The 15,725-nt window shown below is 47.4% G+C and overlaps 1 protein-coding gene across 1 annotated transcript in view; it reads left to right on the top strand.

Annotated features, from left to right (window-relative positions):
• Positions 1-2,879: 2,879 nt before the first annotated feature.
• TBC1D12 (TBC1 domain family member 12) overlaps positions 2,880-15,725 on the top strand; it is a 48,284-nt gene continuing 35,438 nt past the window's right edge. The window contains 3 exon segments of the mRNA XM_075717647.1: positions 2,880-2,937; positions 2,940-3,067; positions 3,070-3,965. Of these exon segments, the coding sequence (XP_075573762.1) occupies positions 2,880-2,937; positions 2,940-3,067; positions 3,070-3,965 (1,082 nt within the window).

Below are 15,725 nucleotides of genomic sequence, written 5' to 3'. Positions count from 1 at the left end.
TTAAACCTAAAATCCTCACTAGTAAAGGCAGATATCTCTCTCATTTTGTCTTGGTGCAGAATGACCTCCTGGATGTATGGATTCACACTGCATCTACTCCTTCCTTACTTGCAAGGCATAAAGTGCTGCTGTGTTTCCATAACAATTCACTTCATATCACGTTACCCAGGGTAACAATGACTATGTAGATGTTAAGTGAAATCACTGTTGATCCCTTCTTACAGTGTACAAAGTCACCAATTTAAGATGGGTAGAACAATACCAAGACTCTTTTTTATTATTATTACTTTTGAAGACACAGTATCTACCCTCCCTGTGGCTGCTGACTACTCAAGTACTCTTTGGGATATTCTGCTTGCTGCATCAGTTTAACTAAAATACAACAGAAGTGCAAGGTGGATGGATGAGCCGCCTGCCCAGACCCATACTCTGAAAGAGGATCCATGGCATATGCTGCACGTAAGTTGCAGAGTCTCCTTGCACAGGGAGCCTCGAGAGCATCCAGGATGCATGTTCACTCAGGAGGCACGGCGATCAGACCCCACGTGTTTGAGATGACCCGGATCACAGCGGAGAACAGAAAACCTACCATCTTAGTTACAGAAAAAAGCTTAATTAAAAAGCTTTAGTTAACCAAAAATCTTAATTAGTTCATCTTTGCTAATGGTTTGGTTTGACTGAAGTAGCCTATAAAGCGCTCCCACAAGCAGTTCAGCTGGCATAGACAAAGGACAGGTAATCCTGGCAACCTTTACTGGGTATTTTTGCAAGCAGCTGAGGCCAGTGGTCCTTTATCTGGCACAGCTGTAGCCGGATGAGGCTGCATGCTTGCTATCAAGATAGGCAAGGCAAAAAAAAACCAAATTAGAAATTTCTTCTCCAACCTCTGAGATCCCAAGTATTTGCCAGCTACTCAAGTCAGAAGGGGTGAGATCAGACTTGCTTGTTACATGAAAACACCCAGTGTTGCACATCTGACCTCAGAAGTACAGTTACAAGGTGAGAAGAAGGGGAAAAAAAAATCACAAACTTCATTTTTTTGTTTATTTCTTTACTAAAACAAAGCTCAGAAGGCTTTATATTGCAAAGCCCTAACACTCTCAAGGTCCCTTCTAACCCAAAGGATTCTATGATTCTGTGAACACAACGAAATGCATCAACTTCTTATTTAGATGAAGATTCCCCATTTGAACCTTTCTTTCTAAAATGCCCACAATTTTAAAGAAAAAAACGTTAAAAGAGGATGGCTGTTCCTTCCCCATTTCCATGTGGTGGGTGAGGCCTCTCTCTCCGGGCATGCCCCACTTGCCCACCTTTAAAAGCAAGGACCTCCACAACGCTGCAGGACCTTTGATGGTGGAGGTGGCAAAATGGAGGGCTTCTCTGGCCAAGGATTTCCAAGGGAACAGTACTTCCCGTGTTACCAACTGTGAGTATTTACTGTAGGAATACAGAAGTAATCTGCTGGGTTGAGGCACTACCTTTGGTGCTTGCCTAGGGTGAGTGGTAGCCTACCAGAGCTTGCATGGGGCCTTGTGTTGTTACTGCTGCTCCGGGGACTTGAAGCCCTTTTGCCTGTGACTGTCGGCCTTGCTTCCTCACTAGGCAGAGGGGACTGTAATAACTTGTTTTTTTCCCTGAGAGATGTGGTAGGAAACATGGGTGCTGGCACCTGCCTTCCTACGCGTCCTGCATCCACCTCCCCAGTGTTAACCTGAGGAGTTTTGAGACCCCATCACCGCTCTGGAGCAGATTCACCCCGTGATTTCAAGCTGCCCATCCTATTTCTCTGTTCTCCCTATCTCGTTCCCCCCCCCCCGAGAGCTCAAGTACGTCCGGGTCTCCTCAAAAAAGAGCTACGGGCAGGCCCGGGCGCTGCGCTGCCCGTCCCGTCCCGGGGGCCGCCGGTGCCGCCCGTGCCCTGCCCCTGCCCTCGCCGGCCCGAGGGCTCCGCGCTTGGGGCGTCCCCGGCTCTTCGCCCGCCACGGCCGCCTCTCCCCTTCCTCCGCGGGCCGGGGCGCGGCCGCGGTACCGGCTGCCCCCTGCCCTGCCTGAGGCGCCGCGGCCCCTTCCCGCCGCGGCCCCGCGCTCGCCTCCGCCCCCTCCCCGGCGCCGCCCCGGCGCGGCTCTGGGGCGGCTGGCGACAGCCAGCCCAGTCCCCCTGCCCGCCGCGGTGAGCCGCCAGCTCCGCCACCGCCCGCCCCCGCAGGGAAGCGGGTGCCGGGGCTCCGTGGGCCCTCCGCCGTCCTCCTCAGCGCCCGCCCCGCTCCGAGGCCCGGGCTGGCGCTTCCCGGGCTGCCGGGCCGGGCCGTGCCGCCGCCGCAGCCCCCTCGGGCGCCCGCCGGTCTCCGCACAGCCCTGCCCATGCGGCGACGCCGCCGCCGCCTTCCCCGTCCTGCCTCACCTCCCGTAAGCACACCTTAACTTGTGGTACCCGGCGTCCCTCGCAACGCCCTCGCTGCAGCTAAACGTGTTTTTATTATTGTGATTCCTTCAGAAAGGGGGGGAAAAAAGGTCAACGGTGAAACTGTCGAACGCCCTGCGGGTCCCCTCCGTGCGCCCCGGCGTGCCCGAGGCTAGCGGGGGTGCCGGGGCAGCCGGAGGGCCGAGCGGGCAGGCGGCGGGTGTGGGCCGGGCGCCGGGGGAGCGCGGAGGACGCCGGCAGCCGGGCCGTGCTTTGCGGCGGCAGAGGGGGCGCGGCCCGCCGGCGGAATGCGGCAGGCGCTGGGCGCGGCGAGCTTTAGCTGGAAGACGGTAGCGGGGCGGGGGCCTGCGCGGCACCGCTCTGGCGGGGAAGATCCTGTCTAGTTGGCATCTCTATGGTCCCGGATGTGGCGGCGCCGGGGAGGGCGGGCGCGCTGTCCCGGCCCTGCCTCTCTATGGTGACTTCCCGGGGGGAAGGGCGGCCGCCGGCGCCGCGCGCCTGCGTGAGCCGGGCCCGCTGCCCCCGCCGCGTCCGAGGCCGGGAGCGGCGCCGGCTGCCAGCGCCCGCGGCGCCGCCGGTGCGGAGGAGCGCGCGCGCCCCGCCCCGCCGGGCCCCCGCCGCGCCGGGGGGGGCCGCGCCCCCGCCCCCGCTGCGCCGCTGGCATCCCCGGGGCTCCGCGGCGGCAAATGGTGGGGCCGGACGATGCCGGGGCTCCGGGCGGCGCAGCCGTGCTTCCCGCGGGCCGGCAGGAGGCGGCGGCGGCGGAGGAGGCGGAGGAGGAGGAGGAGGAGGACGGGGAGCGGGATGGGAGCCGGGGCTCTAGCCGGAGGAGCGGCGGGCCGGGGCAGGAGCGGCTGCTGCAGCGGTACCTGGCGGCGCTCGGCCCCGCCGCGGCGGCGGCGGCGGCTGGGAAGCGCCGCCCGGAGAAGCCCGCCAACGGGGCCGCCTGCGCCGTGGGCCCCCGCGGGAGGATGACCAACGGGGACGTCGGCTTCCTGCTGCTGCCGCCGCCGGAGGAGCCGCCGTCGCCGCCCCCTCGGGCAGGACGGGCCGAGCCGGGGCGCGGTGAGCCGGGGCCGGGGGAGGAGGAAGCGAAACTGCAGAACGGGGGCTTCCTCCCCTGCCCGCCCGGCCCGGGGGGCGGCGGCGGCCCCGCGGGAACGGCCTTGGAAGAGCCGCTGAGGAGCTGCCGGCTGCGGAGCGAGGCGCAGCGGCGCGGGGGGGCGGCGGCCGGCAGCCCCTCACCGCCCCTCGGCGCGGGGGACGACGCCGGCAGCCGGGCGCAGGCCGCCCCCGGCGTGCGGACCTCCCGGGGCCGGGCGGAGCCCGCCGCCGTGCCCCCGGCGCCCCTCGGCTTCACGGACGTGAACCTGAACTCCCGCAACACCTACGAGGTGAGCCGCCGCCGCAGCGCCCCGGAGCACCTGCCCCACGGAGGGACGGCGCCCGCGGCCCCGGCGCCGCCGCAGGAGCCGGCCGAGAGGGCCCGGCGGGCGGGCGGCGCCGGCGCCGGCAGCAGCTTTGCCGAGTTCTTCACCAGGTAAAGGAGCGGGCGGCGGCGGGGCCGGTACCGGCGCCCCCGGCAGCGCCCGGCCTGGGGGCCGGGGAGGGGCGCGCCGGAGGCGGGGGTCGGGGTCTGCGGGGCCGGTTCCCGGGGCGCGGTGGGGCTGGCCGGAGGGCCGCGCCTCGGCGGCGGCGGTGGCTTGCTGCTGGTCGGCTGGTGAGCGGTTCCAGCCCCGGCGGATCTTCCGCCGCCAAGTAAGCGTTGCTGCGGCGGGAGGGAGGCTCTGCGCTGGACGCGGGGGTAGGAGGACGAAGGTACCTTCGCTGCTGCGAACTACGTGGACTTCAAACTGGAATTTGCTTCCTGTGCCAGAGCGTTTTGCTGTCCGAGTGGACGCAGTGGTACCGATTAAACTGGGGAATAAGGTGGAAATTGCTGGCATCGGAAGCTACTTTTGGATGATTCTGAGAATCATCGTGGAAGTTGCAAAGGCTCGTAAAGCTCTTGCTACTTGTTGACAGTGTAGATACAGTTTGCTTACTTATTCCCAAGTGTGGTGTGGAAAGCTTCAAGGACTAGGCTTTGCTCAAATTAATTGGGCCTCTCTTAAGTTTCTAGCACCAAACCAAAAACTTTAGGACTTCCAGCTTCGTTACCTGGGGACTCTGTAGCATCGTTCACTCTTTAACATGCTATGCAGGAGATGCATCTTGACTATAGTAGTTTACAGTATGCTTTCTATTACTTTCACTGTGTTTGAAGAGGGGAGTTTAATTTCCAAATTTCTAACAGTTTTTATTCTCCAAAACCCCGGGGTTATAGTTATTGTGTGACAGTCACTCTGATAGCACAGCAGGTCTCGAAGTCTTTTGAGAAGACAGAATAAGATTAAATCTATTAACTGAAGGATTGATATAGGAGAGGTTTGATCTCAAGGCAGGATCCCAAACTGAGAAATAGGCTCCTTCTACCAACCCTCAGGAAAGGGAGAGATGGATTCCTGCCTGAGGGTAAGGATAGTGGCAACTGCAGGGTAAGCTTGATGCCTCCACTTTGTTTCAAGGATGGGTTGAGAGATGTCTCTCTATTCCCGCTATTTCCTATTAGTGTTCTTCCCCTCCACTGTGGAACGTGGACTGCAGTATATTCCTTTCCCTTTGCTTCATTACTTGAACACTTTGACCAGTAACACTGGTACTTGCCGCTTTGTGCCCCAGAGCGTTGACTTAATGAAATTCTGGAGACTCTTCCTTATAAAAAAGGCTGAACTTGGTGGGCCGTGGAAGTTGTCAATATGCACTGATGTTTGCTGTTTTCAGTGAAGGCTTGGATCATACATGGAAAAAATTAATTGCTTCTATCCTGGCAAGAGCTGTAGTGCCGATACCTCAGTGAAAACCAGGGTTTGCCAGAGAGCCTATTTCATAGCCCCTGACTGGCCCAGCTGGCTGTGCCTCTTGTACATTTTGCCTGGTGAGCAGTATTGGCTTCAGAGACTTTACCTTCAGCTCTGCCTATACATTCGTAAGTGTCTTAGTTACAGCTGATTTCATCTGAGCAGCCAAAATGAGATCTTCCAATAAAAGCCACTTTTACTGATTTTTAAAAGCAAACCCAAACTTCACTTCTCTTGATAGATTTGTCTCTAGAGTAGCACTAGAGTTTGTAGTCTCCATTGCTTAGAAAAGTGGTAATGAAACTTTTTTTTTAGTTTTGAGTAGTTAGTTCTTCTCTTCTGAACTATTTCTGATACTTTAAAAGCGTAGACTTCTCACTTTCTTTTTTTTCTTTTTAAACTGCTCAGGGTCATTCAAAACTGACAGTTGTCATTATGAGTGGATTTTTCTCCAGCTCTTAGAAAGAGAAATACCTTGGCTGTCTAATGAGGACTCAAATTGTTAAAAACTGTCCTGTGATTGAACGTTGGTAGCAACTATACCTCCTTGTGAAGCTTCTCAGCCGATGGTTGCTTGTATTTTTGAATGAACACAGAGCCATACGTGAGGTTGCTCCCCAAAGTTTTAAGTTGTACTGGGTGGCCATGTTCTGTCAAAAGTACTTGCTAAGAGAGACCAACTCGTTCATGTTTTGGTAGAATGTGTACCTGCTCCCACAGTATACGAGCAAAGGTACTGTATGTGCTAAACACAGGTAGTTCAGCATTCTGGAGCATCTTATGCAGGATGTTTTGCATTTGTAACGTTCTTCTTCGAGTTTACAAACTGTCTAAAATGAGGTAGCTCCCACTGTTTTTTCTAATAGTCATAATTATATGGAAAGTCTTTTAAAAGGTGGACTTTTCTTGCTGTTATTTGAAAACTGAGAGGAGACAGTGTGAAAGCTTCATTGTTGTAATTGCCCAGTCAGACAAACTGTTCGGCCATGGCAGATCTGGGTTAGGAGGCTGCTGTTTCCAGCCGCTTGTTCCCATCTTCTCAGTTATCAGACTGGCCGGCTTCACAGTTCTTTGAAATAATCCATGTTAGTTGTCTGTCTTCACTTTGCTCATCTGGAGGGGAAACTGATGAGGTGAGGTAGGGGAAAAAGCGAGCAGCTGTCAACAGCAGCATCTTACCCAAGCTCTGCGACAGGACAAGTGGCTGTATCCTCGAGATTGTCAGTAATAATTACTCTAAGTTCATGGGGAAAATTTACATCAATGATCAAAGCTTTTTTTCAGGTAAGTATTGGGTGTAATATTTGGCCCTGGGATCTTAAGTTGTGTTTGTGCCAAATTATTAAGCCTGTCAAATCAAAGGTAACAACTTTTAACTGAAAAATAATTGGCTTTGCTGTCTTTTTGTTCTACCTCTTTTGTTTCTCTCAGCATGTGAAGTGGAATGCCTCGAGTGAATCAGAGGTATGTGGAGCAGAGTGCCGTGGCAGGGCAAATTGCATGACTATGGTCACTTGTCTCCACTGTGCTACTGTTATGGTCAGAGCATTAAGTGGCTTCTTAAAAGTCACCTGTCACTGCTTTGTACTCCTGTGTATGGTTCATAATACAGTCATATATAGGCACTGTTCTTTTGGTTTGTGCTCTTGCATAGCAGCTTACAAATGCAATGCTCTGTTCTTGGGTTATTGGATCACTTTTGGGTAGCCCCAGTGGATTGCTATTGGGTACAGAACGGTTCAGTGAGCAGGAATGTTGCGTAGACAGGTGAATTAAAGTTGTGCTGATTACCTTGATTGCAGTATGCTTTATTTCCCAAAGGAGCACATACAGAGCAGAACAGTAAACCAAAAAGGGCAAGCAGCAGTGAGTATTACAGGGCTGAGATAAAGCCATGGTGATTCTGAACCTCTTTTAGAGATGAATTATACTTCATAGGTCTACATGTGTGTACCAGGCATCTTCTCAGGTTGTGTAGACATTGTTCCTTTCTGAACTGTGTATTTACTAGATAAATTTAGGTATCTGGTAGTTGGCAAAGCTTCTCATTCCTGGATTGAAAGCTTACTGTTGACAGCAGCAGTGATACTTACTTTGTTGTAGTGAAGCAACATTTTCCCAAATACTTGTTTTCCAGAGTTCATCTAACAAGTTTTCCTGATAAAGTCGCAAAGAGCATAACTCTTACTTCTTGTAGGTCTTTAGGATGTGCGATGAGCAACGGGTGTAAGGGGTTTTAAGTGTGTATGGTAGTTGGTGCACACATGCCTATAAAAACTGTCTCTAGTCTCATCCTTCCTTCCTCACCTAGAAGGGTTGTGCTTATTGTCCAGAAGATTTGAAAAAATCTTCACTCTTGGAGATGATGGAAAGTTGAAGGGAGGCAGTATATGTAGGAACAAAGAACTGAGAAATCACTGAAGCCTGTATCTTTTTCTCCCTCTTTGTAAACACTGTTCTGTGATTCAGTAAGTAGGTAGTTCTTCAAAAGCTGCTAATCTTCTTGCTCCTACAAATGTCCTTGACAGAGACTGTGGAGGGTTGCAAAGAGGTTCACTTCCCTGAATATTATTACTTGCATACATAGTAATGTGTTACATCTGTATATTTCAATTTATTACTAAGTCGTACTTGAAGCTCTTTGCGCTATATAGGCATATATGTAGTCTACGGTTGCATCTTGTCGATGTTTAATGCCAGAATCAATGTTTCATATACAGAGCTTTTCTGTTTCATAAATCAGCATGAAACTTCAGGGGATGTACTGTGCATCTGTGAGGAAGAAATCTGTTTTGTGGGGTTTTGGTCAAAAATGAGAGTCAAGTGGGGAATGAGCTGTCCTAGTTGTGACAGATCTTCTAAACCTTCTGTTTGTCTAAAGATTGAAGAACAGATTGATGGGGGCACTTCACAATGCTTAATTTATATCCCTGTATTGCCTTTTCCTGCATCTTGGTCAGTTCTTGCTGACATCCTGAAAGACTTGGGTGTTTGGTTTTGATTTTGGGGTTGTCTTTTTTTTTTTTTCCCCCCTGTCCAGATAAGGGTGGGGTGGGGGGGGAAAAGGTACAGTGTGCTTCTAACAGGTAAAGGAGATATACTGACAATATATTGGAAAGATAATTGGAGAGAACAGCTAAGGGAATACAACAAAGCTTCCCCCCAGAAATTGTGAGGGCACCCTTCACCCTTCTGTCTTTGTTGGGCCTAGTTTTTTGCTTTCTCTAAGCAATCTTGTAACTTAAGTGAACAAGCGGATACTTACAGTTGATTTGAATTATAGCTGACTGGAGAAAGTAGGCAAGAGACCTGGACCCAAATCTGTGACTAACTTCAAACAGTATTCTTTTTTCCTGAGTTAGAGACATAATTAACTTGATATAGGAAAAAGCATTCATACTATCAAAATGGAAAGCTTCTCTGTAGATTCTTCATTCACTGTTTGCTAAGAATGATTTATTTTTATGAAGTTGTGCTGACATGTTTGCCAGTATCTGGCTTTCAGTCATATGAATAACAAATACAGTGACAACCTAAGTAAGGGTAATCTCCAAAGTAAAACAAACCGTAGCAAACTTTGAAGAGGAATGCTCAGGTGTGGTGGGTTTTTTTTGGCTCACAGCTTTTTAATAACTGTGTACATGGAAAGTTTTACCCAAATTATATGAACTTTTTATTCATAAAAATGGTCAAGGAGATACTCTGTGCATCTAAAGTTTCTCTCACAAGTGTGGACCCCACTGTAGAAAATTATATGGCAGCAGCCTTGTTTTTATTAGTGAACCAATTCCAAGCAGCTCACAAAAATGAGCAAGTCCTCGAGGTCTATGAGTTGAAAATGCCTGTTTGAGGAAGTTTTGCTCCCAGGCCACATAGAATTTTGTGTTTCTGAAAAACATTAGCAATGGGTGTTTCACCATAAGTATGTAAGATGCTGTGCACCCATGTTATTTTGGCTAGGATGTCTGTTGAGCAAGCAGAAGTTAAATTTCAGGTGTGCAAATGGAAGAATCGTATGCTGATTTAACTCCAGATAGGTATCAGATTGCTATATTGCTCCAACTTCTGTCTGCATCCTGTCTTCCCCGCTCCCCCCTCCCCCCCAAAAGCTGACTAAATAGATGTCACTTGTAAGTCCTTAAGACCTTAGAGCCGTATGTATAATCTTCATCAATTTAAACTACCCAAAGTATTATTAGCAATTTCTCTGCTTTCCTTGGTAGATAGTGTAATATTCTACATTGGTACAGATATTTGCACTGGGAGTCTTACAATTCTAATAGGATTTTTCCTGAAGTAAGTTCTTCTTAAACTAATATTGTAGTTTTTGGGGGTTTTGTGTGTGTGTGGTCTTTTTCAAGTCAAGCAGCCGAAATTGCCATTTAGCGTGCAACAAACTGTTGGAGTCATAGCTTGTTTTGCTGAGGAGTGTTTTACAGAGGCATTTAAACTTAACCTGAAAGTATCTTCTCCCCCTCTTCATTTCGCAGAAGGCCTTTTTCATTCCTGGGTCTCTTCTGCTTATTTTGTCACAGAATTTCTTACAGACTCAATATATTGAGAGTAGTGTGGCAAAGTGAATGGGACCTCTCTTCTGAATAGGCTGTGACTAAAAGGAGAATGTTTTACATGGAAAACAACAACCAAAGGAGGTCACTTTAATCACAGCTGGCCTCTAAGAAAATGATAGTTTTATGCTTTTGCTCTTCTGGCTGTTCAATTATTCATTAGGCTATTTTGTCTTGATTGTTTAAGTATAAAAAAGGAGTTTAAGGATTTTGGTCACATTTCATTCACATGGATGCAAAAATTGTTATTCCTCTCCTCGGTTTCTGGGAACTGCTGAGATGTTTATGATATAAAGCCTATCCTTTTTTCATCCCTTTTTGGTCTTGTTTGTTGTTCAGCTGGGAAGGGACTGGGTTTGTTAGACTGGGTGGTAGGCATTGCTTTAAGCTTCTCGGCCTCAGACTGTGCTGTGCTTCTCAGCCTTTTTGTTATTGCTTTCTAAGGAAGTGAAGCTTAGGCAGTTACTGCCCGATCTCTCTAATACTGCAGCCTGTTAGCTAGGTTCAGTCAAGCTCAAATAGGACTCAAATATAAATATCCTACAGGTTTTTGAATGAAGGGTGAGTATAATGAGAGCCTGCAAAAGAGAGACTCTGCTAATTTGGCTCTGTATTTGCAGAAACCAGTCAGCTGTGCAAACCACCTGCAGATCATACTGCTTCTGGCCTGGCATTGGGGTAGCAGTGAGAGAGGTGCATGGATGTTGTGTGGGTGAACTTATGACTTCAGTTAGTAGAAAACTAGTTTTGATGATCGTAAATGAGTTTATTCTTCCAGAACTTCTGAGCGTCAAACACTCAGACTGGTGTTCTTGTAAATTCCTTTCCTTCCAACTGAAAATAATACCTGTAGCCTATGGGAGGAAGCTCTTCGCAGTTTTTCTCCATCCTTCTCCAAGGTACTCCTTTATTAACAAGAAATCATATTCAATTTCCATTGTTATGTTGGGAACTTTTATTTAATGTGCTCTCGGGTGAGTAAAAGAGTCTCTCTTGATCAGGTACTATAATAAAAGCTGCTTTGTTGGCTCCCCTTGCCTAGGGCAGTTATGTTGATCTAAACAAACTTCCTGAAAGCCAGCTATAGGCAAACTAAGTGATTGCCTAGAAATGAAGGAGAAAGACACCAGAGAGATAGAGAGCAACAGAACATCTATGGCCCTTCTGCCTCTGCTGGAGCTACAGAAACCCAGGCTTCCTGCTGCTGCTGCCTCTGTTGCTGAGGTCTGGTTTGATGTGCTGAGGGAAGATGCTATGGGAGAAGGGTGATTGTACTTCACACATCTTACTTGTGCTCCGAGAACAGCAGAGTTGTTGATGCCAGCTCCTCTGCTTTCTGTAGCAGGGGAAGCTTGGCCTTGGCCAGGTCTCAGACCCCACGAAGCTCGGTCCTGTCTGTATTGCTTCAGTTGCCTAATGCATCCATTAATGTAGGATCTTGTCTGTCTTGCTGCTGGGCAATATTGAAGCTGTTTGTATGCTGGATGCCAGAATGCTTTAAAAAAACCCAAACAAACCATGAACTACTAAAGGTATTTGGGCAGTTGGTAGCTGTGAAGTGGGGAAGCAGTAGAGGTTCCAGAGCACAAAGTATCTCTGCTTTGGGTGGCTGAGGGAACTGGGGTTGTTTAGCCTGGAGGAGTCTCAGGGGAGACCTATCGCTCTCTACAACTACCTGAAAGGAGGTTGCAGCGAGGTGGGTGTTGGGCTCTCTTCCCAGGTAACAAGCATATGATGAGAGGAAATGGCCTCAAGTTGCACCAGAGGAGGTTTAGATTGGATATTAGGAAAAATTTCTTCATGGAAATGGTTGTCAAGCACTGGAACAGGCTGCCCAGGGAAGTGGTTGAGTGACCATCCCTGGAGGTATTTAAAAGATGTGTAGATGTGGCACTTAGGGACATGGTTTAGTGGGACTTGGCAGTGTTATGTTAACAGTTGGACTTGATGATCTTAAAGGTCTTTTCCAACCTAAATGACTATGATTCTAGCTCTTTGTTGTTGTAATCTTTAGGTGTTTTTGCAAGTTGCTTGCTGTTCTTCAGATTCTTCAGATTCTGTAGGCAGCTGAGTGGTAGATTGGGGAATTTCTTCCTTGCTTTATAAAACACAAAGCCATTGGGCAAAACTGAAAGGAACCATGCTCTTACATATTAATATCAGCTAACAGATCAAAAATGGATTCTTGCATTTTGTAGTGTTTCTGCAATTTATCACTGAAGCAGTGACATTAAATATATTGTGAATTGCTAAGCAGAGCAGAAACCTGATACACTGAGTGGCTACAAAAGTAGTACAGAAGTACTTTGTAGTACTACATTACACAATCAAGTAGTCAACAGGCACTCTGGGAGCAGAAGAGAAAAATATTAAATGAGGTTTAATCAGGCTGGTTAGAGTAGTAAGCATCGCCAACTCTTGGGACAGTCTTCAAAATAAAACTCTGCACCATGTTTGAACTTAAGTTTGCAGACTTGTAGGCTGTGTCAAAGACTGGAAATCTTTCTCACCTTTTGTCTTGAAAATGTATCTTGTATAGGAACATTTAGACTACAGGCATAGTGACTGCCCTGATAAAGCTGGTGACTTCTGCCTTAACTGAAAGCGAGTTACTACTAGAACAGTTTCAGGTAGTTTGCTTTGTTAGGTTGCACTTTTGTGAGATGTCTTGGTGAGCTGATTGAAGAATTTGCTGTTGTCAGGAAACAAAGGGAATGTCTCTTCCCTGCTTCTGGTATTTATTTGATCCTCTGTGAGCTGCTGTAGCTCACTAAGCTGGGGAGTGAAAAAACGTGGATGGTTTTCTGTGGGATTAGTGAGTTGAATTGACTTGCAAGGTATGGAGAGTCTCAGAATTGATGCAGCAGAAGGCAGTGTAGGACATGACTGGTGCAAGAAAGACAAATGGGCTTTCCCTTAGTGGAGCTGAAACAGCTTGGCCATTATGTGCATGTGTGGGAGGAAAGGGTCTTACTCATCTAGCATTGTTTTGCTTAGAGTGTGTTGCTGGTTAACCAGCTGTGGCTTTGCTGGAGTAGATATTCCTGGCCATGCAAGAAATAGTAGAACAGCTGTAGTCAACTGGTAGAAATTCTCCACTTCTTGCAGCTGTGATCTAGGATTCTCGTTTAGATTCTGTGGGCAAGTGACATTCAGGTATTGCAGAAGACTGACCATAGTGTTTGGTGTAGTGTCAAAATAGCTGCTGAACTGCCTGATTAAATATGAAGATGATAGAATAGTTTGGCATAGAGCTCTGTTTTACTAGTTCACACTGAAAAGTAAAGGTGGGACCACGTTGATTTCATCTTCCTTTACTGTTTTTGTACTTGAGCATTCTGAAATTTAGCCATGCCTGTCACCTTGCATATGTGTGTGCTTGTTTGCATATGTTTTGGAATGTTTGAGCCTGTTTGTAAAGCTGACCTATGCAACAGCTCTTTTAAGAGTGCAATGTAGACTGTTAAAATAACTGTTTACTAGGAAGTGTTCTATACAGAGTGTTCTGTGATATTGTAAAATGCTTTCAACTCTTAAAGCTTCCCAAGTGTTTGTGTACCTGTACTAAAACTGTTTTGCCAGTGGAGTTTGTAAAGCCACTTTGGGACTGGTATCAACTAGGAGCTTCAGCAATAGGGTGGATCTAATTTAGTCTCTTCAGTGCAGTTCCGTAATAGTTCTGTTAATCTTTGTGTCCGCTCTAAGAGGCCTTCTTCCCTGCCCCTCAATACTTAGCAGCTACTCCTTGACCTAATTGTAGCTGAGGCTTTAGCTGACCAGTAAAATCAATGGAAATATCATATTTTCATTTAAAAAAAATACTGCAAGCTTGGTCTTGCTGAAGATGCATGTTCTCCTGGTTAGGACTTTTTGGTTTCCTTATATTAATTTTTGGGGGGGAGGAGAGGGAAACCAAAAACTTGCTTGTTTAGTACTTAAGACTGTAGTTTGAGAGTATTACAGATGCAAACATTGAAGTTCCATTTGGAGAAGGGTGGTTTGGGATACTCTTTGGGTTGTCTTGGTGTGAAGAGAAAGAGGAGATCTTTGTACTGCTAAAAAGGTGCTGAAGCTAGAAACGCCCTCTAATAGATCTGTGTTTGGGTGGAGGTTTGTAACAAAATTTAAAGAGAAGCTGGTGTCTAGCTTCTCCTTGTAGCAAGGTGGTGGAAGAGGTGAAGTGTAAAATTGGTTGGGTCACTTCTCCAATATAAGGCAGAGCTTGGAAACTTGTGGTCAGACTGTATAAATGTATTGAATCAAAATGGGCTGATGCTATTCTAAGTTACTGAAACTGAACATGTAGAATGTGTAATAAATTCTAAATGTATTAGTGCTTTTTGTCCTAAATCTCCATGTTAAGAATTTAAAATTAAACCTAAAACCACTTACATGTTAACTCTACAAATTAAGGTTGAAATGTGAGTGTAAAGGATGAGTTGAAAAGTATATTTGTAAAGTAGGGGGTATTTGCTCTTAATATTTTTATGTTCATGTCACTTTTCCAGCCATAACTAATAATGTGAGAAAACCCTTCTGAGCATGTGAAAGTGAGCAAATAGCTCCTGGACAATGTCATATAATTCAAATCTAAAATAATGGGGACACCCTATCCATTGCTCTAAGAAATAATTACTGTGTGCACTCTGAACATATAATGTAACTTTTTAGACACTTTTATCAATTCCTACAAATGGTGTACTGTGTATAACCAGTTTGAAATGTAGAAATAGAATCCTACTTTTGTTGCTCTGCAAGCTTTGTAAGTGGCTAACCAAAAAGTTTGGTTTTTTCCTTTTAATGATTCATTGTTTATGCTTGGAGTTGAGTTACATTTGTTTCTGTATGTAAATTATTGAAAAGTCTTGTTTAAAGCAGAGGAGCTAACTGTCTATAATCAAGCAGTGTTTTTCTGCTGTTATTTCCAAATCGTTGCATGTAGGACCTTAACAGAATGGACAAGACTTGAGTATGAAGAAAAATCGTGTTCTTAAGCAGTTTTTGCAGTTTACACATAGTAAAACATGCCAATATGAATGTAATAATTCTTGTTATGTAGTCAGTTCTAGCCATGAAGGAATATGGAATTGCAGGCTTGCAGGTGTCTTCAGAATTTGTGCAGACTGTTCTGAAAGTATGGTTTTAAGTCAAAATGATTCATTTCAATGCTACACCAGTAAAAATGCATCTGTAACGTTTCCTGGTTAGAATAGTTTAACTTTCAGCATCAAGATTTCAACACAGTATTCATTTATTTCTAAGATAACCCTGAATTCTGAATATTTTAATTGGAAAAAATTGTTTCTTTGGTGCCAGGCTTCAAGTTTTGCAAGGATTGCTTTCAAGGGATGCCCACAGGTTTTTTGTTATCTAACATAGTGCAGCATTTGCAACGCTACAGGCTTGGGGAAGAGTGGCTGGAAAGCTGCCTGGCTGAAAAGGACCTGGGGGTGTTAGTCGACAGCCGGCTGAACATGAGCCAGCAGTGTGCCCAGGTGGCCAAGAAGGCCAACAGCATCCTGGCTTGTATCAGGAATAGTGTGGCCAGCAGGAGCAGGGAGGTGATTGTCCCCCTGTACTCAGCGCTGGTGAGGCCACACCTGGAATACTGTGTCCAGTTTTGGGCCCCTCACTACAAGACAGACATTGAGGTGCTGGAGCGTGTCCAGAGAAGGGCAACGAAGCTGGTGAAGGGTCTGGAGCACAGGCCTTATGAGGAGTGGCTGAGGGAACTGGGGTTGTTTAGCCTGGAGAAGAGGAGGCTGAGGGGAGACCTTATCGCTCTCTACAACTACCTGAAAGGAGGCTGTAGTGAGGTGGGTGTTGGGCTCT

The sequence above is a fragment of the Pelecanus crispus genome, chromosome 10, assembly GCF_030463565.1.
Source record: "Pelecanus crispus isolate bPelCri1 chromosome 10, bPelCri1.pri, whole genome shotgun sequence".
NCBI lineage: Eukaryota > Metazoa > Chordata > Aves > Pelecaniformes > Pelecanidae > Pelecanus > Pelecanus crispus.
Note: the sequence above shows the minus strand (reverse complement) of the source record. Positions and strands in the feature narration are given on the sequence as shown.